Below are 23,908 nucleotides of genomic sequence, written 5' to 3'. Positions count from 1 at the left end.
TCATTTTAGCCACTATGAAGTGTTCCATTATGTTATCTTGTCTGCTGCTGATCAAAATCCTTTCCAAATGTTCCATCTGTTCTTGTAACTTCTGGTACACACGGGCAAGGCTCCCTCCAGGGAACCTCTCGAGATGGAACTGCCAGCTGAGGGGTAAGCACATCTTCAATATCCACAAGCCCTACACGAGCTGTCAGACTTCTGCACTTGGGCCAATCTGATGAGTGTGCAATGTTCTCTCCATATCTTACTATCATCTCTCTACTTACTAGAGAATTTTATTGATTTATTAGCCAAACAAGTTTTCTCCTATTTTTCTATTGGGTTGTCTTTTTCATTTAAAAATTCTTCATAAATTCTAGAAACAAATCCTTTGTCATGTCTGTTGCAAGTATTTTCCTCCGGTCTATGGCATGTCTTTTTAATCTTTTTAATATCAAGGGACATGCAATCTTTTTGCTTTTTAGGAGTTAGGAATGTGGATGGGCTGAGGGTGGTAAATTTTTAGAAGTCAAAATAAGGTCAAGTCATAGGATGGGAAGTGTCTGAAAATCAAAAGAAGTTCAAGTCCAATAAACTTAAATCTCAAGGACAGAAAAAATCTTTGTGACCTGATAAGGTGTATCCCAGCGCCAGTCATAACATGCACAATCAATAAATGTTTGCTGAACGAATGTAATAGTATAGTTGCCACGGGACAAACCATTTCCATTCCCAACACTAATTTTTAGTTGCTATTATTGATAGTGACACCATCCTGATTCTCTCCAAGCCATAGAACATTAGCTATTTGGTGCCCCATGACCATGAACTTATTTGCTTTCCTACCCATTAAGTATGCATCTTTACACATATCAAAATCACATACTGAAATTTCAGGTCCAGTATACACTGTGTTATCTTCTTCAGTTTCTTCAGGTCCTCCTAGGGTGTCTACTAAGTCATCCAAAGCAGAGTCCATGTCTGACTAGAAAAGAAAGAGAGCAGGTATTTAAATGCTATTTGTAATACATATTTCACTTCTGATTTAAAAAAAAAAAAAGAAAGAAGAAAAAAAAATTCTGTACAGAAAAACACCAAACATCAAAAGTTCTTCAAACATCAAAATAGTTAAAATCTGGTCTCTAATACTTTATTATATAAGGTCCCAGAATACACATTCTAGGTTAGAAGGACAGAAAGCCATGTTCAAGTAAGAATCACAACTTCAGGGGTACCTGGGTGGCTCAGTTGGTTGGGTATCTGACTCTTGATTTTGGCTCAGGTCTTGATCTCAGGGTTATGGGATCAAGCCCTGCATAAGGCTCCACCCTGGGCAGGAAGCCTGTTTAAGATTCTCTCTCCCCCTCTCCCTCTGCCCCTTACCCCCTTAAAAAAAAAAAAAAAAAAATTACAACTTCAGTAAATCTAATGGCATTAACTACATGAACAAATGGATGGTTTGTTAAAGCTGCCAGTCCAATGTAATGACAGTTTAAAAAAAAAAAAATGAATGATCATGTTACTGTATGCAATGGGAGAAATAGCTTGGTATTTATTGCTTATCAGTAGTTTTCCTACTTATCAGTAGTTTTTTGAGTTACATATTGACAAAGAACTCCAACAAAATCTCTATATAGCACCTCTTCCAAATAGAGTATTTCAAAAATGGATTGCCTGTGTTCTTTCATTCATTTGTGGTTTTTTGTTCTCTTGCTTGCCCGAAGATGTTTACAAAGCAAATTACCCGAAAGGAATGTTAAGCTTACAAGAAGTGACAATTTACTCCATCAATATGGACTTGAATCAGTATAATGAATGAAAGAGTGCCTCCATCCTATCTCTGAGGTTAAAAACGATTCAGTGTGAAGAGTACACTGCATTTAAAAGGGAAAACAAGAATTCTGGGAAAGACCCTTTATTTACTTTATTTAAGTAAGATTAAAAATGATTAATTTTTTTCCCTTCAACTACCATATTCCCACTACAATTTTAGGAACTCACCTGATCATGTCGTACAATTTGGGACCTCTTATAAACCCATTCATTTGAGAATTTCAGAATGAAGAAGTGCCTTATACTCTTTAGTGACACCTCTGGTTAAAGAAGTTATATTTCCAAGAGAGAAACTGGAATGTAAACTCCACGGGGTATAATGAGTTTTCAGAACAGAGGGTTACAATAAAAAATGTTACAAACATACCCGAAAAAAAAAAAAATTCACACTTTTAGCTTACAGCGATAATTCATTAAAAAGGTCTTTAGGTTAATCCCACCTCATATGGTTTGCCCTTGAAAAAAACCAGATCAAGAATAAACTATAGAGACCACGAATAAGTAAGTATCTGATGTAGAAATGCACTGCTATCTTCATACCTTTCCAGACGGTTTACCCGGTTTGGATTCAACTGGTACAGCCGATGTTAATGATTTCTTTTCTTTTTTCTGGTGAGGTTTTAGAAAGAAATAAAAACTCCTTCTCACATACCTTTATATTCAATAATTTAACAAATTCAAATTGAATGATTAAATAATCCAATAAAATTCAATGACATTACATATTTAAAAATGAGTTCATTAAAATATTAGTAGCATTGATCATATACTGAACACCTGCTCTGAGCCAGGTAACATGTTGTATGCGTTCTACCCTCCATCAGGACAGCGTTAAATAACATTAATTTCATTTAGTGATAAGGACAGCAAGACTCAGAGAGGTTAAGTAATTTTTCCCAGGTCACACAGTAAAGGAAAGACCAAGGCTTGAATCTAGAACTGCATCTCTTTCTTCGTGGCTCTTGGTTGCCTCCCCCAGGATCCAGTCAGTCTGCAGCGCTCAGGACTTTTTTTCTCTAAGCGGCCACTTCTCCCTGTTGCTCTTTCAACCTCTTACTGCACGCAGTAAGACCTTCACACTCCCGGCTTTAGCATTTCATCATCCACTCCTTTCTTAATCTCCCTACAATGAATTTCTTTCCCAGCACTGTTTCCGTTGCTCTTTCAAAGACTGCCAACAACCCTCCAATCTGCAATCTCCATGCCTCCCCCGGACAGAGTCGTCCCTGAAGCCTGACCTCAGTAAGCACCCTTCTCCCAATCATCCCAGTCCCCCCCTGGCATCTGTGCTGTCCAGTCTCTGCCATCTCTTCCGCTCTGCCCCCAGCCCTACCCACTGCGCATGTTTCTGCCCAGCACTGGGGGGTCTTAAGTGAAATCATTCTCTGGGGCCAGGGCCGAGCGCTTGCGGGGACCAGCAGGAACTAGACGGGCAAAGGGGTCAGGCTGAAAACAACAGGACACTATCGCCCGTGGAGGTCTCTGGAACACAGGCAGCAGAGCTTGGGGGTGGAGAGCACACCAGCTCCCACGTGCTGGCTGCATGAGTCATCTGGCAGGTCACCTCTTCTGTAGCTCAGTATTGTCACGTGTGACAGGGACTGCACCTGCCTCGGGGCCTTGTGAGGACTGGACAAACTCAGTTACTCAAGTGTGGAAGCCAGTGTTTGGTACATGCTAAGCACCACCTAGGTACTTGTTGTCTGACTAAGTGCTAAGTAAGTGATGACTGCAACTGTTAAAAACACTGTGGGCGCCAGCAGGGTGAGAGGCTGAGTCTGGGCAACTGAATCCCCTTCCAGGATTTGACCACAACCTTATGCAGATATTCATTCCTATTTGTTCTCCCCTCCTCCCCACCCCGCCCCCACCCCAGCCTTCTGCTCACTCTCTCCATTCTCCTGTAGTTCAAAACAACATTCAGCCTCTCTGCACACCCCTCTCCAACATTCCACATCAGCCTATCCACTTTTCATGCTCAACCTTCTGACTCTGTCCACCAGTAGTGGTAACCAGGGACCAGCTCGAAATTTAGGGAGGCGCTCACTCTCAGCATCCGAGTGGGCCCTGTGCTTGCAGGAACCTGACAGCAACCCCCTGCCTCACCTTAGGGTTACCTAGTTCATCCAGACCCTGACGCCCCAGGTTATCTCAGAGTTGACGTGACCATTGCCCACTGCAGGCAATCGTTCTCTAAAACCCAAAGATCTTCCCTTGGCAATGCCTCCTGCATTCCTCCCCACTGTCTCATTCTATCCTAGCTCTAAGTTACACTAAATTAGGACTCAGCAGGACTAGGGCACAGTCCTTGACCAGCCTTGCGATCTCTGTTCCCATTTCATCCACCCACTGCGGTCGCCCAGTCCTGCAGCTGGGTGCACTCACATCACTTGTCTCCTCTCTAACCTTCAACGCTGAATAGCTACCACCCCTGTCAACTCCTCTCAGCATTCCGCACAGCTGTGCCTGGACCTGTCTTTCTGGTCTTACATTCCCACCACGCATCTCCCCGGTGCCCCACCCATGGTCGAACGTGCTTTGTACCCAGAACACATCCCACACTTTTCCACTCTGATGCATCTGCAAGCCTGCCATTCTAGCTATCCCTTCGTGCCCAGCTCAAATTGGATCCACTCAGAGTGCCGTGGATTCCTGAAAACTGACAGAATCCCTTGGCTCCTCAACTCAACAGCTCCTTACAGGGAGCTGTCTTAATCTGCCTTGGAATGCAGTCCCTGGAGACTCCATCTTCTTCCCACCCCTGGACGGGCTGGCCTGCCGCTAAGGAGTCCTGCAGTCACACCACAGTGCTTTAAATGTGGTACGTACCACCCCCCTCCCCAAAAGTAAGATCTGATCAATCCCATTTTATGGGAGACGAATCAGACGTAAACAAAAATGAAATGCTTTGCCCCAAGTTCGAGCGCAGGTCAACGCACTCCAGACTTCCACATAAGCCTCTTATTTTACTGTTTAGCTTTCACTTTTTCCCTGGCTAGTTTATACCTAGCACAAAATTCCAGAATGATTAGAGTTTTAAGTCTTTTTGAACAAATCTAATCCTCTGTCTTAAATCTATCCATTTTTCAAGCCATTTCATCTAAGTACCCCTCATCAACACCACACAGTAACGTGTGTCCCCAGAGTGGGGACAGAGGTGCGAGTCTCAAGGTCATATTCAAGTGGTCTGCTGGAAGAAAACACATTTTTTTAAAATTTGAGTATTTTCATTTAAACGTTCATGTAAGTTTTGCTATCACTCCAAACAGTATCTGCATTAGTTTGGACACAAACTAATGTGCCTCTTCCTTTTCAAGATCTGAGAAAAACTGATCTTTCCAGGAGAGGTGCAGTACTTTTATACTATGACTTTCCTCACCATCTAGCCTGCAGGGGGATAACTTTCCCATTTTGAAAAGCAGGAAAACAGATAAATACATGTGACTTAAAAAAAAAAAAAGTTTCATTTCCATCTTCTTATTTTCTTATTCCAGAGAGATAGGTAGCATTTCTAGGGAGACATGGCCTCTAAACCGATTACTGACTCTGCATTGCTATGGGTACAAACAGTAGACTACTTCCCATCTTACATTTCCAGGCTAGTATCTGAAAGAGCTCCTCAAATGATCTAAGGAAGACTCGCCCATCATTAGTCAGAAGGACACACGTATCCTCTCTCCTGGGAGGGCTGAAATATCTCCTTCCAAAACTTCCCCCATCAACTCATGGAGAAGTCTGGACTGTTGGTGACTTACTCCTACCAAGATAGATGCTGTCCATGGTGAAAGCTGAGAGAAGTGCTTGTTCAAATATAGCAACTTTATTTGGTTTATTTCAAACCAATAAATCTTAAAAGCAGGATCTGAGTCAACTCACATTTTAATTTTCTTGGTACTGATACCACGCCTTATACATGGCAGGTGTTCAATAAGTATTTATTCAATATATGAATTCTTAAATCAGTTTTGCTATCCTGCTCATTCTATATCCTTTAGATGCGTGCTCTTCTTCATTAAATTTCACATAAGAACAGTGTTTGGTTTTCCCAAATACCGGTTATTTGAGTGTGGCAGCACCACAACCCTGAATTGTCCCTGAGAAGCAGACATAAAGCCCAGGGGTCTGGAAGGGGTCTTCAGCAAGCACGCATTTCTCACGGAACAGACCCGACGGCAAGGCCCACATACACTCTATGCCCGCCTGTGTGCACTCGCCTGTGTGCGCTCACCTGTTTAGCTGGGGTGGCAGATGCTGCAGCTAGCCCAGCAACAATGCCCTCCCTGCCGGCAGAAACTGCATCCTGTAATTTAGTCTAAAGGTGGGGAAAAAAGATGAGCAGAACTAAGTATCTTTGAATGACTATTTTCAAGATCATGCATTGCAAGTATCACTACTGAGCCAGTTCACTATCATGGACATCTTGCAGAGGAAGGGGTACTAGCTCCTACTGCACAAGATACAACCCTGGGCAGCGCATGAGGCTGGACTCCAGAGCTGACAGAGTCCGTGCAGGTGCAGAGAGTCGAGTAGGCCAGGCAGGGACCGCGATGAACTGGACTACATATACCACGTATAAAGCTCTAGTCAATTGTTGCCATAGCACCTGCTTTTTCTGGAGAAGCTAGAAATTTGGATTTTATATGAAACATTATGACTTTAATTGTTGGCAGCTCATTAAAAATAATTTCAATAATACTATAAGCCAAACAAAACAGATTTGAACAAAACACATAAATGGCTGCATATAACTGGTGGGCCAGAAACATGTAACCTCTTCTTTCAAGTCCATTGTTAAGCAGGCCTACTTGACGTCTTCCAAGAGCTCTTGATGGAAGAGTTCTTCTCGTAAATGTTTATTCTTCTAATAGTTGACCTCCATTACCTGTGCAAATATGGAATCTATTTCTGGCTCTATAAATTCATCTCTCCTACAACAAAATTCTCAACACCTCTTTCAGACTGCCATGTAAAGAGCAGATCATACAGATCATGTGTGGTCCTATAGCCCTGAGGAGAGGGGTCCAGGAGGCAAGTTCTATCCCAAGCTTCCTGCCTGTGAGACACCAGAGCCTGCTGCCTTGCAGTCACGACTGGGCATTGCTGGGCAGTAGAGGCTGGACCAAAAGTCCCCACAACCCATCTCATGTACTTCTTGAACTTTTCATAGGGCCGAGTTTCCAAAGGCCTATTTGCAAAACCAGCAAAAATGATAGCCCCAAATCATTACAATACAGAATACATTCAGCATAGCTCCACAGATTCGGCGACACATGTCCATGTAGATGGAGGACCTGCATCTTACTCCCTATTTGATGGTAGTGTTTTCTTAATCAATCTGACTTACTTACCTTTGGTTTTGTTGATTTCTCTGACATCAGCTGCTCACTTGATCTGGACGCTGCTTTTTCCTTATGAACATGCTTGCTTTCTGTATCTGATGCATGCTTGGATAGGCTCTTTGGCTGAAACACACACACACACACACACACACACACACACACACACACACACTGTTTACAAGATGACAAACAGCAATGCTTTTCTCTGTGTGATGCCAAGTGTTCCTAACAGTTGTGTTCTATGTAGTTTTGAATTGTACTAATCTCAATTCATGCGACATCAATGTGATTACTTTGAGATACAAGATTTGAAATACGTATCCCTCCTTCCATTAGCAAACTGCAAATCCTACTATTGCCACATGGTGGTGCCATTATAGGCAGAAAAACAAACACATAGGACAGTTCAGAATTCTATCCCTCACACACACAAAAAGGCTTCACCAATTATCAAGTCCTAATGATGGTCATTTACCTCTTTGTGTTCCTTTGGCTTTACTTCTTGGGTTTTTTTCTCATGAACCACAGATGGCTGTCAATTTCAAAAGATAAAATCTCAATCACATTGGAGACCTTTATTTTTTTCCAGATAGGCTCAAGAACAAAAATCCCAATTAGACCCTTCTGCCTCTCTTGGGAAAGGCCCACTTAGAGAAATACACATGTGCTACCTGTCAACAGTTACCCTCCCAACAGACTGATAATGACAACAATAAGAGTAATGAAAAATTCAGTATTTCATTTAGAAAGATTTTTCAACTAGGTATGTATCTCTAACTTACTGGCTGTGTTTTACAATTCATACAAATCATTTGGTAACTGCAGTTCTAATCACAGAGATGTCACATGAGCACCGTGACCTCTGAATCTGTTGATAGGGAATCCCACTCTAGAAGTTCTTTTAAAAATCTCCCTTCATAGGAGATGAACACTGTAATTTAATGATTTACATAGTCTTTTCGGTATCACAACTAGAGAAGAAGGTTAACACCAGAAACCCAATTCTCTTGAGTTTGGGCAAACAGTCAAAACATTTCAATATGGAGTAGTGGACAATTTCCAGCTTGCTGGTGAATTCCTCCTCTACAGTGGAGCTATGGAATTATCCTGAGGGGATGGGAACCCAGAGGTCCTACATAAAATCAGATAAGCCTTACCTTCTACCCAGATGACCTCACCTTTGCCTCCATTTCAAGTACATCTCTGTGCTTTCCCACAGGAAACTTTGCGCTCTTATCTGAGTGCTTAAGCATGGTCGCTTAAAAGAAGTAATGTGTAGCATCTTACGAAGGAGAAACATTTGCCCTGACTGCAGACACCCTGGGGTCCATCTCCACATGGATACAGACTGGCTGTCAATCTAGATGGCCATGAGTCTGGAAGCCATTCCCAAGGGAAAGTCAGAGCTGTCTCCTGAGAACCTGAGAACCAGTTCCATAAGCTGAGATAAGACTATTAAGATAAACCTGTGGGCCTCTTGGGAAAGACTCATCTGTAAGTCACCTAGGTGCTGAGTGCTGAGTTCAGAAGACACGTGTACTCTGGACGTCCCATCTTTTAAAGTAATTGGACTCTCATTGCCCTTTGTCCTTTCTCCTTTGTTCCTGGTGTTTGTTAAGTTACTTCACCTCTAACAAAAATGTAGATTTGAACAAAATGCCTTCCGAAACATACTGTTCTCAGGCATAAAATACATTCATTTTTACAATATATGTATTTATTATAACTAATCACGTATGCTCTGTATAACCTTGTTTAAAAAGGTAATCCAAAATCAATTAAATTAGCTGACAAAAATTCCTTTTCCCATTCAGTAGCACCAACAGAGGGAATTGGCTATTCATTATTATTACTAAGAATCCAAGTAACTCACTAGTTGACTTAAATCGCTTACCTTAGTTGACTGTGACTTCTTCTCAGGTTCTGTTTTTGCAGCCTAAACTCAGAAAAATACAGAAAGGGGAGAGGGAAGGAATTAAGGAAGAAAGGAAAAATAGACATAGTTTACAAGGTTTAACATAGATTTTCTTCAACTAAGAAAGCTCAGAGGAGAGGACTCTGATGTAAATATACACTTTATGAGTTAAGTTTACTATACTTTGCTTGGCATTTTAACTCTTTAGTAAACATTTAAGCACTCGGATATTCTACTCTTACCTTCAGACAGCAGTTTACATCTTACTTTTGTTATATGTATCAAAGATACTTAAACATTTATTACTATGAACATTGTAGCTAATATATAAGCAAAATGAAATACACATCCTCATCCTTCAAAGGCAATGCCATATCTCTGAGTGAAATACCATGGGTTTTTGGCTGCCAGTGTGAAACAATGGGATGGTGACAGAGGTGTAGAAAGCAGTGACATTTAGTTTTAGTGCCAGAGTATCAGCGATGGGTCACTAAGGCCCACCAGAAAGTCTGCGATGGGTGAGAGTTACGGAAGATCTGGAACTGCCATTATTAGTGTGTGCTGAGCAGCTGAAGTGGCCATTAGCAAACAGAAACATCCCCTAGTATGATGAACCACATCACCTGTTTTTTGTGTCTTTTCTTGTTAGGAGAATGCTGTCGTTCTGTCTGTTTGCTGACTGGAATAGCCTAATACAAAAGCACAGCCCCAAGTGTGATTTTATTTTATGACAATCAAATAGGTAACCTGTATCATAGGGCTAAATGTTTCTATCAAATACCCTTCCGCTCAGCTACTGCATCTATTCCATGCATATGTACTATATAACTCCAAGAAGTTGCAGACACTAAAATTCTAAAGCCTCCAGCAAATATTCCAGTTTGGATTTACTTTTTTTCAGTGGTAAGAATCTGCAAGATTGCCATTAGGAAAACTAACTTCTGACCCCTTTCCTTCACCTTCACTGTGTACAGGCTGCTTGGGCCATTTTTTCCACCTTTATTTCTAACATTTGGTTACGAACAAATCAACAGTCACAAGTGGTGTCAAAAGTTTTCTGAAACTTTACAATTCTGTAAATAGTGCACAGATTTTTATTGCACAATATAATCTAAATTTCCAGGAATGCTTCAGAAGAGCTGGTTGTGTCCCGTGGTCCATAGTCTCTCATGGTTCGTCTCCCTCTCTGATTTTTCCCCCTTCAGATCTCCCTCCCTTCCCCTATGGTCCTCGGTGCTATTGCTTACGATGAGCACTGGGTGTTATACGTAAGTAATGAATCACTGAACGCTACAAAAAAAACTAATGATGTATTACACAGTGACTAACTGATCATAATAAAAAAAATGGACAAAGAAAAGAAGAAGAGCTGGTTGTGGGGCACCACTGACTCTTGATTTCAGTTCAGGTCATGATCTCAGGGTCCTGGGATCCAGTCCCACATCAGGCTCTGCACTGAGCATGGAGCCTGCTTGAGAATCTTTTTCTCCCTCTCCCACTGCCCCACCCCTGGCTTGTACTTGTTATCAAAAAAAAAGAGAGACAGAGAGAGAGAGAGAGCTGGTTGTGACTTAAGCCCTCTACTGGAGTATTTTACACAGTTTTACCCAACCAAAGGTCATCTGTATCAAAAAATACAATTCCTTAAGTACATACATGAATTCTTGGTACAGGCAAAACATGAAAACCAGATTAAACACTTCTGAACTTTTCAAAGTAAAAATTAAAGTATTAATTAAAAATTAGGCCTAATACTTCCTACCATTTCTTTCCCTTTCATCTATTTGCTGGTATTAACATAAACTCTCATATTTTATTCTATTATCTAAAAAGCCAACACCAAATATCCTCTTAATTTATCATGTCATGTGCTTCAGCCATGAAGATACATACGTTCCTCCCATAATGGACCCTCGTTACCAACATGTGCATTGTTCTGGGAAGGAAACAAAGATCATAATCACAGGGATCTTTTCAAAGAAATTTTAAGTTTTGGATCCTTCCAAACTGGATTTTTGCTAATTAGTTTCTGTAACTGCTACTACGCTTTTCTGAGTTTATGCAAATGCAATTTATTAAATGATTAAGGAAAATAAGCCAGCTGATATTGTAGTGGTTTAGATCTATTAATAGCTTCTACTCTGTAATTTGGTAATCAAGATTTTGCATGGAAAAACTCTAGAAAACAATTAAGAATTCACGTTCACACATGCAAGCAGCTTATAATGGCATATTTTTCATTAGTACGCAATAATACATTACCTAAATTTATTTTTACTGAAGGTGGTGGGGCTTAACATAATAGCGATGACAATCAGTGCTTATTGATTACCTCTTAGTAACAGGGACTGTTCTGAACTTCACATGTGCCAACTCACTTGGTCCTCACAAGAATTCTAAGACAGGTGGTATCTCATCATCATCATCATCATCATCATCCCCACTTCGTGGATGAGAAAATGAGCCACACAGAAGTTAAATAATTCCCCAAGGACACCCAGGGTGGAGCTGGGGTTTTGTGTGCTCAATCACTGCACTTCACTGCATTCTCTCTCCAGCACTAGTCAGCTCCTGCTGGGTACCTGCTGGGGGATGGGCCCTATCTAATACCCTTACGTGTTTGTTTTCTTACACAGCCTTGTGAAATAGGTACTATTATCCAAACTGTACAAATAAGGAAATGAAAGCAAAGAGGAGTTTCCAAACACCATGGCTGGTAGGAAAGGAGAGTCACAGCAGGCCCTCTGGCTGCATGGTTCCCGCTATGTAGTCTTGCAGTGGTCACACCCTGAGTAGAAATGATCTGACCTTCCATCGGAAGCACAGCAGTGTGACCACCAATTCTAATGTGCCAGGGCGAGAGAGACAGAACTTAAGATCTAGACATATCACCCCCCTTCAGAGGTAGGTAGACTTTTATTTGAAAGATGTAGAACAAGACAAAGATTTGGTATAGGTATTATCTTGAATTAATATTTTTTCTAAAAGCTCAAACTATTTGAAGAAATATGCTCAAGTTCACAAAAATCTTCAAGGGAAGGCTAGTATAAATGTTGTGACCCATACATCAGAAGCACACGAATCTAATTAACGAGAACAGTGTGACTGAAATCCACCCAGAAAAGACCGCTGATGCCAAAAGTGGTCTGGAGGCGGCCATTGGTGGTATTTCACCATCAAGACACTTAGTTTTGCCCCTCCCTCTTTTCCCCCACTTTCTTCTCTCTCTCCTCCCAGCCTCCAGTTCTGTAGGACTGCCAGGAATTCTCATGATTAATGCTTAGCAAGAGCTGAAGGGTTTGTTGACACTTGCTATGGAAAACAGGACACCCCTGAAATAATAAGCATTGGTCCTTGAGCAGAGTTGGGGCAAAGGATCAGAGTTAGGCAATGGGTCAAATGAGAACCACAATAATAAGGAGGAAATCCTAGATGTGTGGCTCTTTCTGTACTTTTCATGGACTCTGAATTCAATGATAATGGCTGATGCTTCTCGTACTGTCTTAGGGTTAAGACCGAGATCAGATTTTTTTTTTTTTTTTTTACTATTTTAAGATTAAACTTGGTCTAAGTAAGGAGGGACAATTAATAGATGAATTAAGGATCAGATCATGTATATTCTGAAAACAAAAAATTCATGTAAAATACTAAATAACAATTTTAGATTAAAAACTTTTAAATCAAAATGAATGCTAAATGACATTTATAAGAGATTTGAACAGTGTATTTCAAGAGATCTGCAATGTCCTTCAAAAACAGTTCAACATGAGACCATAGGATCTCTCAACAGCACGAAATTACAGTGCCAGTACTAAATTACGGCATAGGATCCCCCTGGGACAGCAAAGGAATATGGAAGACAGAAAACAAATCATGTCAGTGATTTTAAACAAGGGCAACTTAATAACAGAGCTGGGTTAGCTCTTAAAAACACCCAGGAATACTGGCTCATAAAAATTAGTTGAGAGCATCTTGATAATATCCCTGCTTTAATTCTCTACCCCAGAATAGTCCCGAGAAACAGCTTGAGACATGGTAAGGAAGGGGGAGGCAGCTTCTGGCAACTCTTCAGAACTAGGGTTTACTCTATGTGGCCACAACACTGGACAATATTCTTTTATTTTTTCTTCTCAGATTCCAGGAAATAATTACTAGAATAAATCCCAAATAGAGCTCAAAGGTTTATCAATAAGACTAGTTGCCCTATAGGACTAAAATTTCACAAAGAAACTTAAAATATCCAAAATAACAGTATCTGTGTGTCGTCACTTAGTGTAAACTTAGTGTAAACTTTCTCTTTCTTACATTTAGTTTTAAGTGGCCAGAATAATAAAACCATTTTAATAAGAAGTTAAGAATTCATATTCTTCACTAGATCCACAGAAATGCACCTAGATCATCTTATAATTTAAAAACTCCATCAAGTCTAGGACCAAAAAAATCTCTGGATGACTACTCTTTTCTAGATATTCTGAAACAATGTACAAGTGTACACCGGATATTTGAGGCAAATATTAAAAGCAAAGGTAAATTTCCAAAGACCCTTCTAAATTAGGAAGAAAATGTTTCCTTTCATAACTTAAGCTTCTTAGGACACACAAATCATTTGTCCGTCAGTCTACATTTGTTCTGCTTTACAAAATAATCACTTAGAGGCATTCACCCAAGTACACCCATGAAGACCCTTCATACCTTGGCTTCCATGGGATTCATACTGGAAGACTTGCTGGTGGAAGCAGAAGAAGCTGATGCCTAGAAAGTAAAGAAAGAGAAAGTCTGATTCTGGTTAACCTACAAATACTTTGTCTTTTGGCTCCTCTTAACCATGCTTGTTCTTAACTCTACCTTGGTTTACCTCTTCTAGAGGACAACCCCCACAAAAGTCCAGTAGGTGATATTGCCCAGTGGGCAAAAGCCTTTATAAACAGATCAAATGGGTTTAAATTTTGAGTGTACTACTTATTAAATAATCTTGGGCCATTTTCTGATCTTTCGTTTCCCCTTTCTCAATTTTTCTTTAGTAGATAACCATCTTGTAAGTTTCTTACTACCTGGTACATAAGCGGTCAGTATCTTAATTATTGTATTACTTTCCAAAGAACACAGTATTACTTTCCAAATTGACAGAATTTTGTTCAAATGCAAGCCCTGCCAATTACTAGCTCTGTGACTTTCAGTCTTAGTTTCCCAGTTATATAAAAGGAGGCCAACATCTCTTTTGCAGGATTTTAAGTATTTGAGATAATAAAATGTCTGGCATATTGTAGGTGCTCATTAAATTACTAATGCATTATTCCTAAGACATTATACAAGACAGAAGGAGCAGGACGTAGTGCTGGAAAACACTCAGGAGGATCAGAATTGTCCTTTCAGTGTCACATAAGGAAGAGAAGGTGGGAGTGGGGTTGCAAAGGGGATACTGCTATACTATTTATCTCATCCAGGCTCCTCCTGGAGGGCAAGAGATGATGAATGGTAATTGAAGTTTCAAGATACACCATTCCTAGGGATGCAAGGGGGCGGTGGAATTAGTCCCTGCAATCTAATCACCCAAGCAGTGGGATGTGCATAGGGATACTTGCACAGTACTGACTACTGTCCTAGTATGTAATCTTCATTACCCTGGTTAATAATAAATCAGTCACTACCTTTGGGAATTCCAACCTAGGCTCACTTAAACCTCCTTAATATTTGAGTCTGTTAGGTTTTAGAGCTTAGGGATTCCATCTGGCATAAGGTGCCTTCTTAAGTAACCGGCTGCCAGTCAACAGCTGCTGCCCTGCCAATAATACCCAGAGTCTGTCTCTGATGTCTGGCCCTGAGCCATTTCAGAGGCCAAGTCCCAGGACTGGAGGAGCCCGTCCAGGCTGGTCCTCTAGCTCCACCGCCCCCCCCCCCCCAACACACACACACTACCACTCAACGTGATTGTATGAACCTACTATAACTCATGGCCCAGGAACAAAATCACCTTCCCCACAGACCTACTTAATGTAGAACATTTTGGTGCTATTAGTAAATTACCACAATTTACAGATAAAAAGCCCAAAGTTTTAGCATATTGATTTTAAATATTTCAAATAAAGATTTTATTTATTAGAGACAGACAGAGACAGAGATAGCAACAGAGATAGCGAGAGCGAGCATGAGCAGGGAGGAGACAGAGAAGCAGGTTCCCGCAGAGCAGGGAACCTGATGTGGGGCTCCAACTTGGGATCATGACCTGAGCCGAAGGCAGACACCCAATGGACTGAGCCACCCAGGTGCCCCAGTATATTGATATTTCAAACAAACCATATGAACTTTATTCCTGAGCACCCTCTGGCACCAATTGGGCACCCCCTCTCTCCAAAATATACCAAACCTGGTCACTGTAGCAGGCATGGCGCTCTCTCCCATTCTCTTTGGAACAAAGAGCGAAAAGATGGACCAAGGTAGATTCTCCCATCAAACTGATGAACAAATAGATGGATACTCTTTTTTCCTTGAGATTTTTTTAATTTGTGAGAATTAACATACCCATTTGCCACAGCCCATTCCTTCAATGATTTCCCTCAATCATACAAAACCAAAGACCAAACGCTCTACATAAAAGTGCTTTTTAGGGGCTCTTGGATGGCTCAGTTGGTTATGTGTCTGACTCTTGGTTTCGGCTTAGGTCATGATCTCAGGGTCATGATTTCATGGGTCATGGGATCAGGCCCCCGTCAGGCTCTGAGCTCAGCAGGGAGTCTGCTTGAGATTCTCTCCCTCTGCCCCTCCCCCCTTTCTAAAATAAATAAATCTTTTCTTAAAAGTGCATTTAAGCTGCAAATCTTTAGGTAAACATTATTTCTAAACCTCTATGTTTATTAAAACATTCCTGAAGTCTTATAGCCTTCGAGTTTCCAATCTGCCTTACTACTTTATTAAGCAACAGCTGGATGTGATCCTCAAATCCTATAGACCTTCCAAGTCCCCCCACCTGAGAACAGTAAAATCTACATGGGTAGCCATCAATAAGCATGGAGAGGTAATTATGGGTATTTAGCTGAAGGCCCTGGCCACACCTGTTCTCAGCATAGATCCCTCCATGGAAGTCCTATCCCACCACAAAGCCAACTAAATATTTTGAAACTGAAATAGGAAAGCTACTTCATGGGATCTGAAAATAAGGAAAATAATCCCACCCTATTGTGAACCCATTCAATTCCCGGTGAACTGTGATTTGTTCTATTTTATTCTATTTATAAAGACAATGAACTTTTCATATTTGTTATCTCTGGTAAAGGACTGAATACATTTTCAATCTTCTGCACACTATTTGAATATCTAATCATGGGTGTGAATAATTGATAGTTAAAATTTTTTGAAGAGTTTATCCACAAAGCTTTGAATTGAAGAACTTTAAAGATAAACCTTTCAGAGGTTTTTAAACATTTGGAGAAAGCGCTATCTCATGGAGGTTAAGTGCCCTGTCAAATTTTCCACAGTTCACTGGCTCCACAAGTAGTTACCTACCCGGCACATAGTCTGTGCCAAGTACTATGTCAGGTGACAGGAACACGGTGGAGAAATTGCTAGACATGTTCCTGCCATTGTGGAACTTTCAGCCTCATCATTAATAGAATAATCACTGCAGTAATTACTTGTGGTAAGCGCTATAAAGGAAAATCAGACTCCCATGCAAACAGAGACCTGGCAACCAGAGTTAGTTCATGACACAGTCGGGACAGGTGATGCTGAGGAAGTGACGTGGAGATTAAAGGATGAGGGGGAGGGAGTGCTCTGAGCTGTATGTGCCCGGGCTGGGACCTAGGCCACCTGACTTCTATGTCAGTGACTCTCTGCTGCAGGATCTACCACACGGCCAGTCCGGTTAACATCGAGGGGCAGACACTTTTAAAGCACAACCATCAGTGCTCACACATACCAAAATATCTCTGTGGGATTAGTGCTGTCCGTCAGAGTAAAGTGCGGCTACAACAGTATCTCCCTCTCAAATGACCCATGCAAATCTCTTCACATCCAGAGTATTATTAGTCATTTATAAACTTAAAGCATAAATCAGGGTAACAAAGAACAGAGAAAAAGTACATTATAATCATACTCTACCCACCCATTCGACAACTGCTATTTTAAAAGCAATGAGCTGGGGGCTGAGTATACACAGTGAAGAAGACACCAGCTCTGCCTTGAAAGAGCTCAGTCCAGGAAGATAAACCAACAGCAGGTTTATGTTACAAATGAAGTGCTCTAACAGAGGTGGAAAAGAATCCTATGTGACAGAACAAATGTTTGAGTTCTAAGCTTCAGGCCCACCTCAAATAATCTTGCTGTATTGTCAAATTACATTAAAATAAACCAATGCTGATGAGAAAGTAATTGCAACCTAGAAAAAAATATTTAATCCTGTACTTAATCAATATGACCTTATTCAACATCTCTTTAAATTTGTTTACTTGCTACAGTGAAAAATTTGGAAATTTCCTATAGTAAACGAGTACAGATAGGAGGGGAAGATGGTATGCTTTTAAGACCCTTGGAAAATAGAAAAAAACCCTTTCCTTCCAAACGTCCATCAACTGATGAACGGATAAAAAAGTGGTATATATACACAATGGAATATTACTCAGCCATCAAAAGAATGAAATCTTGCCATTTGCAATGATGTGGATGCAACTAAGGGTATTACAGTAAGTGAGATAAGTCAGAGAAAGCCAAACACCATATGATTTCATCCATATGCAGAATTTAAGAAAGAAAACAGATGGATATAAGGGGTAAAAAAAAAAAAAAAAAAAAAAAGAAGGGCAAACCATAAAACAGACTCTTAACTACAGAGAACTGAGGGTTGCTTGAGGGGAGGTGGGGGGATGGGTTAAATAGGTGATGGGTTTTAAGGAGGGCACTTGTGATGAGTACTACCTGCTACATATAAGCGATGAATCATTAAATTCTACTCCTGAAACCAAAATTACACTATATGTTAACTGGAATTTCCATAAAAACTTGAAACAAACAAACAAAAAAGGAACTCCTTCCCTTTTTCACAGATATTTTGCAAAGGTCTCCCGAAGTCCAGCTTCTTAGCCCTCTCACCCATTCTGGACAGATTAATCTTCCGGCATGACACTCTCACGCACATCTAAAGGAGAACCCGTGGGGACTCCCGCTGCATCACACAGAAGGCCTTTCTCTTGCCTTTCCAGACCCCGGTCCTCCAATCCCTTCCCATCTCCCAACGCAGAACAGCAGCTCCAGGCAGCCGGCCGTCCCCTTCTCAGAGCACACCTCACTCATGGCTCCCTTTCTATTTTATTCACACACGTGGTACTGGTTGGTATGCTTCTCTTTGCAAAATACCCAAACCCTACATACCCTTCCTTTCAGGTGCCTCTCACTAGCTCCCAGCCCCAGCATTAGAACTTGCAGCATTCCAGCCACCTTGAGCAGTCCCGATGGGCCTCCTCCGTTTCCGCCTCCAGCACCTTACACCGTCAGGTAACCACGTTAACTGCCTCAGGAAGTCCTCCTCCACGAGAGGGCGTCCCTTTAGAAGAGCAGTCTGTCAGCTACGCTCATCTGCTGACCCCATTCTTACCCATGGCACATTTCTGTCCACGGGTTTTCCTTGATTCTGCAGGGTGTATAGTGGACCAACCTCAACCATCGTGTGGTGCTGGATGTGACCACAGAGGGTTGAGAGCCCACCCCCAGGCCCTGCTGAATGGGCTGCACTGGGAGTTAAGGGATCCCTCAGGAGGGTCTGGGTCCTAGAGGATTTGCTAATCCATTCCGCTGCCATTAAATCTGGCTGACGAAAAAAATTACTTCCTCAGCTCCTTAGTTCTCTGTCTACCACAAAAACAGAGTTCCCTCCCTTGCTTGGGGGTGCCAGAAGCCTTTCAGTTCTCTGCAGGTGCTGCCAGCTGGCTTGTGAGAGTGAGTCCTCCTTACCTTCCCTCATGTCACTCGACCTCACCTTGCTCTTCCCAGCCCTGGCTGGCGTGGTACCAACAGCGGGCCAGCAGATGAGTCAACGGGTGCTCCTGAGCCCAACCCATCTTCCTGTCCCCACCCTTCCCGGGCAGCATCCCCAGGTCCTCCCACCCACAGCACGAATCACCCTTCCCATATCCGGCGACCTCTGCTATGGAGCGTTACTAGAACACCTGCCACATGTACGCACATGCCTCTTCCACCTGCCGATCCATCCACGATTCCATACTGAATCCCTGACTGTCCTCTCCCTCATGGCTGCTATGCCAGAGAGACTCCACGCTCTCTCCTCCACCCTCTGAACCCATTTCCTTCTGGAAGCCTCTTCGGATTGCTCCATTCTTCTATTTCAACCTCAGTCACAAGCCCTCTGCCTTCTCTCTCACACTGCTGTGCCCTCAGAAAGCTGACTTCTCCCAGGACTTTAACCACCATTCATTATGTGAACAATTCTCCATTCCTTTCCGGCAGCCCTACTTTATCACCAGACTACATTATTTTGCCTTAAAACGAGGACATCGAGAAAGACAGATGCGGGTTTAACTCCCTGCTCCAGCACTTATTAATCTGCATTAACCTCCTGGGGCCTCCATTCCCGCAGCTGTAAAATGGGAGGAAAACCACCTGCCTCTGGAGTGGCTGCGAGGGCCACACGACATCATGTAGGGAACTCATCTGGCCCTGAATCAGCCGGGTTCAGGCCCAGGGCCGCTTCCAGTCCTCATCACCATTCCGTCCTTGTCATTTCTATTGCCACCCACACTCCTGCTCTAATCACGTACCTTCCACACCTGGATTACATCAGGCCCTTTAATAGTTTCCATGCCCTGTTCTCCCACCCCCTGACCTACCCCATTCTCTGGCTTCCATTTCATTCTATAGCTATCTACTTTATCTGAAAAAATATGTACCATATTCTCACTGTGGTGAAATAGTAAGTTCTCAACAGATTCGCACTGTGTCCCAGATAAAGTCCAATGTCTTCTACCTGAACTTTAGACTCATTATTTGGCCTAACCCACTTACTCCACTATTTCTCTATGACGCATGCCATGTCTTCCCCCCAGCTAGGATGGTGTCCTTCCTGTCTCACAGGCAACTCATCAGGCAGCATAACTCACTGGTTAAGAGTGAGAGGCGGGCTCTGGGCTCAAGAACGTCCGGTTGAATTTCAGCTAACAGTGAATTCAGGAGCAACCTCAAGTAAGTTACGGCGCTTCAGTGTCCTCATCTTTGAAATGGGAATAGTAATAATTCTCACCCCATTCGGGTTAAGTGAGTTAATGTATACGAACTAGTAATAACACTGTTTGGCAAGTGGTAAGCAATGGGCAAATGCTACTTAGTATTACCACCACCATCCCTATCATGCTCCCTTCCTTCTCTGGGTGTCTCATCTTGCTATTCCCACTGCCTAGGAAGGCTTTTCTCTGCTTGGCCCCACCCATCCCTACCCTTGAAGAGTTAGCTCAAGATACAACATGTGAATCTGCTTTAGCTCGTATTACTTTCTCAACCCCTACATATGTTTGTACTTCTCACTTGGGCACTTCATCACATGCTGTGTTAGAGGGTTCCTGAGCTCATTTCTAAGTATATGTCACTTGTTATCAGTGAAGCTATAAAATGATCATGAGACAGGGGTCATTTCTGCTCCCCACAGTGTCTACCACAGTGCTAAGTATACAGTAGCAGAGAGGAGCTAAAAAAAAAATCAGTTGAAGGGCACCTGGCTGGCTCAGTCAGAAGAGCATGCAACCCTTGATCTCAGGTTGTGAGTTCAAGCCCCACACTGGGGGGTAGAGATTACTTAAATAAAACTTAAAAAAAAAATCACGGTTGATTCCAATCTTTGTTTCCATTTTCTAATCATCAAAGTTTCATTTTAACAGAGATACAGGTTTTGTTTTTAAAGACTTAACTTGTTTGAGAGAGAGAGTGAGCTTGAGCAAGAGCAGGGGCAGAAGGAAAGAATCTCAAGCAGACTCCCTGCTGAGCCCAACAGGAGGCTCAATCTCAGGACAGAGATCATGACCTGAGCCAAAATCAAGAACGGGACACAACCGACTAAGCCGCCCTGGAGCCCCAAAGATATCGTTTAATACCTCTTTTCTTTTTTTTTTTAAGCTAGAACCAGGAACATTAATTAATACATTAGAAAACTTAAGTTTCAGTCTTCTGGCTTCTCAGTGGCCCTGACTCCACAAGCAAGCCCATTAAACCTGCTAAGCATCTCGTTTCCCATAATGGGAACACCATGCACCCTACAGAGTTATTGTGAGGGTCAAGTTAGATACCAAATATTAGGACAATTTAGGCAAAACACAAAATAAATATAAACCTTTTCTAAATTAAATGATTTTTAACTTTTTAAAACTAGTTCTGCTAGAGGCACATGAGAAAACCAAATCATGTTCCTGAACCACAGTAAGATTCTTATTTAATAACAATCTCAAATAATGAAAGAAAGAAGATGATGGATTTTTTATAAAGAAGTTCTTTCCTCGTAGAACTTTTAAGACAGACCTGAACATGAACTCCACAAGGCCAGGGGCCATGCCTATCTCAGCTGCTGCACGTCCCCAGAGCCTGGCAACAGTAGTTGCCTAACAAGTATTTGTTAAATAAATTATGAATTTGTGCATGAATAAACACAAGAGTAGTATCTGACGGCTCAAAAGCAATCTTACATAGTTTTAATCATTCGTCAGAAATTTTATTCAAAGCACAAGTTAGGGAAACATAATTTAAACACCTAGTCATTTCCATCACCACTGTCTTCAAAAGGGACATATAAAAAGCACATATATACACAAAAACATCCCTAAGCCACTTCCAGTACAACATCTGGAACAAACAATGGGCAGCAGAAGAGGGGCTTTCTGAGGAAAGCAGGGACATTCCTCAGAAATACCATTTATGGACCCAGGTTTACATTTTTGTGACCGATTTTTCACTTCAGGAAGTGAATATTCCAAGGTTTAAGTTTGTCTATTGTTTGCCATGCTGTCACACCATAACATACATTCTTCCAATGCCTTTAATTATTTAGTATAATAATGATGTTCTTAAGGAGGCCTTCAATACAGTCACCTAACAAAGAATGTGTTTAATCGTAACCCAAAACATGATTCCAGTGAAACATAAACAATGAATCATCGAGGAATGAAGTGGAACCATCTCTATGGGGGAGAACATGCAGATCTACTTTGTGCCAGGAGATCTACTAAAGGCACCAACTTACACCCCAGCGTGTACATAATACGAGATAAGGTTGTGATAGGATCTTAAGTACAATGTGATGTTACAAGAGATGAGAAGAGGGAGACTACTTCTGAGACGTGTGTTTGGGAGATGGTTAGGAAAGGCTTCACAGAAGAGAATGAAACTATTATTTACTATGGTGTCGTCAACAGGGAGGCAGGGACTACAGAATCTCCCATGTGACAGGTGCTTTGCATAACTGATTTCAGGGTATCTTCAAAAAAATCCTTGGAGGTAACCATTATTATCCGCATTTTATAAATGAGGAAACTGAGGCTCAGAGAAGTTAGGTAACTTATCTAAGGTTTCACAGTTAAGAAGTAGGGCTTGGATTTGAGCACAGATATGATAGCAATGCCCATGAATTTTGTTGTAATAAGTGGACTCCCCTTTCTCCAAAAATTAAAATATTTGGATTTTAAAAAAAGAGAGAGAGAAGGAGGCTGAGACAAGACAGTCATTCCAGGCAAGCAAAACAGCCTGAGCAAGCCTCAGAGGTGGGAAGAGATACTCAGTCTTGAGTGCAGTAGGTGAAGTGAAGGAAAGTACTGCAAAATGAGGCAATCTGAACACTATCTGCGGGACACAGGAGGATCCATCTCAACTGAGTACACTGTACATTCACAAAATATATTAAAAGGGACCCACAGACTTAAGATATAAACAGAAAGCTCTTTTTGCTCTGGGAAGTGGAGAGCACGTAAGTTTTGGCTTCCGATGCAAGGAGTGGGCAAACCTCAAAATAAACATCCAAACGTTGCCTGGCAACCACAATAGCCAGGGCTCATCTGAGAGCTAAATCCATGCCAGAGATTACAGAAGTTTTGGCCACACCCTGTGAGTGTCTAATTATAAGCTCTGACACTGGGCCACCCCAAATGCTTAAAAAAAAAATTCACAAAAGGCATGAAATTGAACTTCAGGTACAAGGCAACTTTCACTGCTTTGCACACTCCAGTTTTCCAGTGTTTTTTGTTTTGTTTTGTTTTCTGGAATGATAATTATTTTGTGGGCAAAGGAAAGGGCAAGCCACAGAGCCCCGTTCAGTCATTAAAGAGTAGAAAGGCAGCTTTTTTTCTGAAGTTGTGTTCATGCTTCTAGGGATCCTGGGCATGAAATAATTCCAACTGTGTCTGACTTTGCCCAAGATAAAGCAGAGAGGTTAGACCTGGAAAAGACAGCCTATTCTCTTCTTCTTATGCCTACCTAGAAAAGGTCTGTCTGGCCAGGATTTTCCTAAGACTGTGAGTCAAGCAATTTCAGAATAGAAGATAATAATGAACAGTGAGGAAGACGGACTGCCTTTGACAAGCTGTGTGAACTTGAGTCTTAACCTCCCTGAACACGGTTTCCTCATCGGTAAGCTGTCAGGCTTGAGAATTCTATAGTTCAGCAACTCTGATATTCTGTGCTATAATGATGTGAAGCTTATTAAATAATGTACCCAAGGAGAGATGTTCAAATGGGAAATAGGGGTGTTCGGCCTCTGGAGTCCCACACACCTGGGGTCTAATTCCAGCTGTGTAACTTCAGCAAGCTGCTCAACTTTTCCAAACATGAGTTTTTAATTTGTTAAATGGGTATAAAAACAGTA

General features: G+C 41.7%; 1 protein-coding gene across 19 annotated transcripts in view; it reads right to left on the bottom strand.

Annotated features, from left to right (window-relative positions):
• CAST (calpastatin) overlaps nucleotides 1-23,908 on the bottom strand; it is a 109,210-nt gene that overhangs the window by 37,102 nt on the left and 48,200 nt on the right. For 10 of the 19 annotated variants that reach the window (XM_027605322.2, XM_027605324.2, XM_027605323.2 and 7 more), the window contains 8 exons: nucleotides 13,762-13,821; nucleotides 9,693-9,758; nucleotides 9,049-9,090; nucleotides 7,630-7,686; nucleotides 7,164-7,277; nucleotides 6,044-6,127; nucleotides 2,356-2,424; nucleotides 869-967 (listed from right to left, as the gene is read on the bottom strand). In XM_027605322.2, coding sequence (XP_027461123.1) covers nucleotides 869-967; nucleotides 2,356-2,424; nucleotides 6,044-6,127; nucleotides 7,164-7,277; nucleotides 7,630-7,686; nucleotides 9,049-9,090; nucleotides 9,693-9,758; nucleotides 13,762-13,821 — 591 coding nt within the window. The remainder of the gene's footprint in view (nucleotides 1-868; nucleotides 968-2,355; nucleotides 2,425-6,043; nucleotides 6,128-7,163; nucleotides 7,278-7,629; nucleotides 7,687-9,048; nucleotides 9,091-9,692; nucleotides 9,759-13,761; nucleotides 13,822-23,908) is intronic. The other 9 variants (XM_027605330.2, XM_027605331.2, XM_027605332.2 and 6 more) reach the window with 4 other exon arrangements.

Source organism: Zalophus californianus, chromosome 5 (assembly GCF_009762305.2).
Source record: "Zalophus californianus isolate mZalCal1 chromosome 5, mZalCal1.pri.v2, whole genome shotgun sequence".
NCBI classification, from domain to species: domain Eukaryota; kingdom Metazoa; phylum Chordata; class Mammalia; order Carnivora; family Otariidae; genus Zalophus; species Zalophus californianus.
Note: the sequence above shows the minus strand (reverse complement) of the source record. Positions and strands in the feature narration are given on the sequence as shown.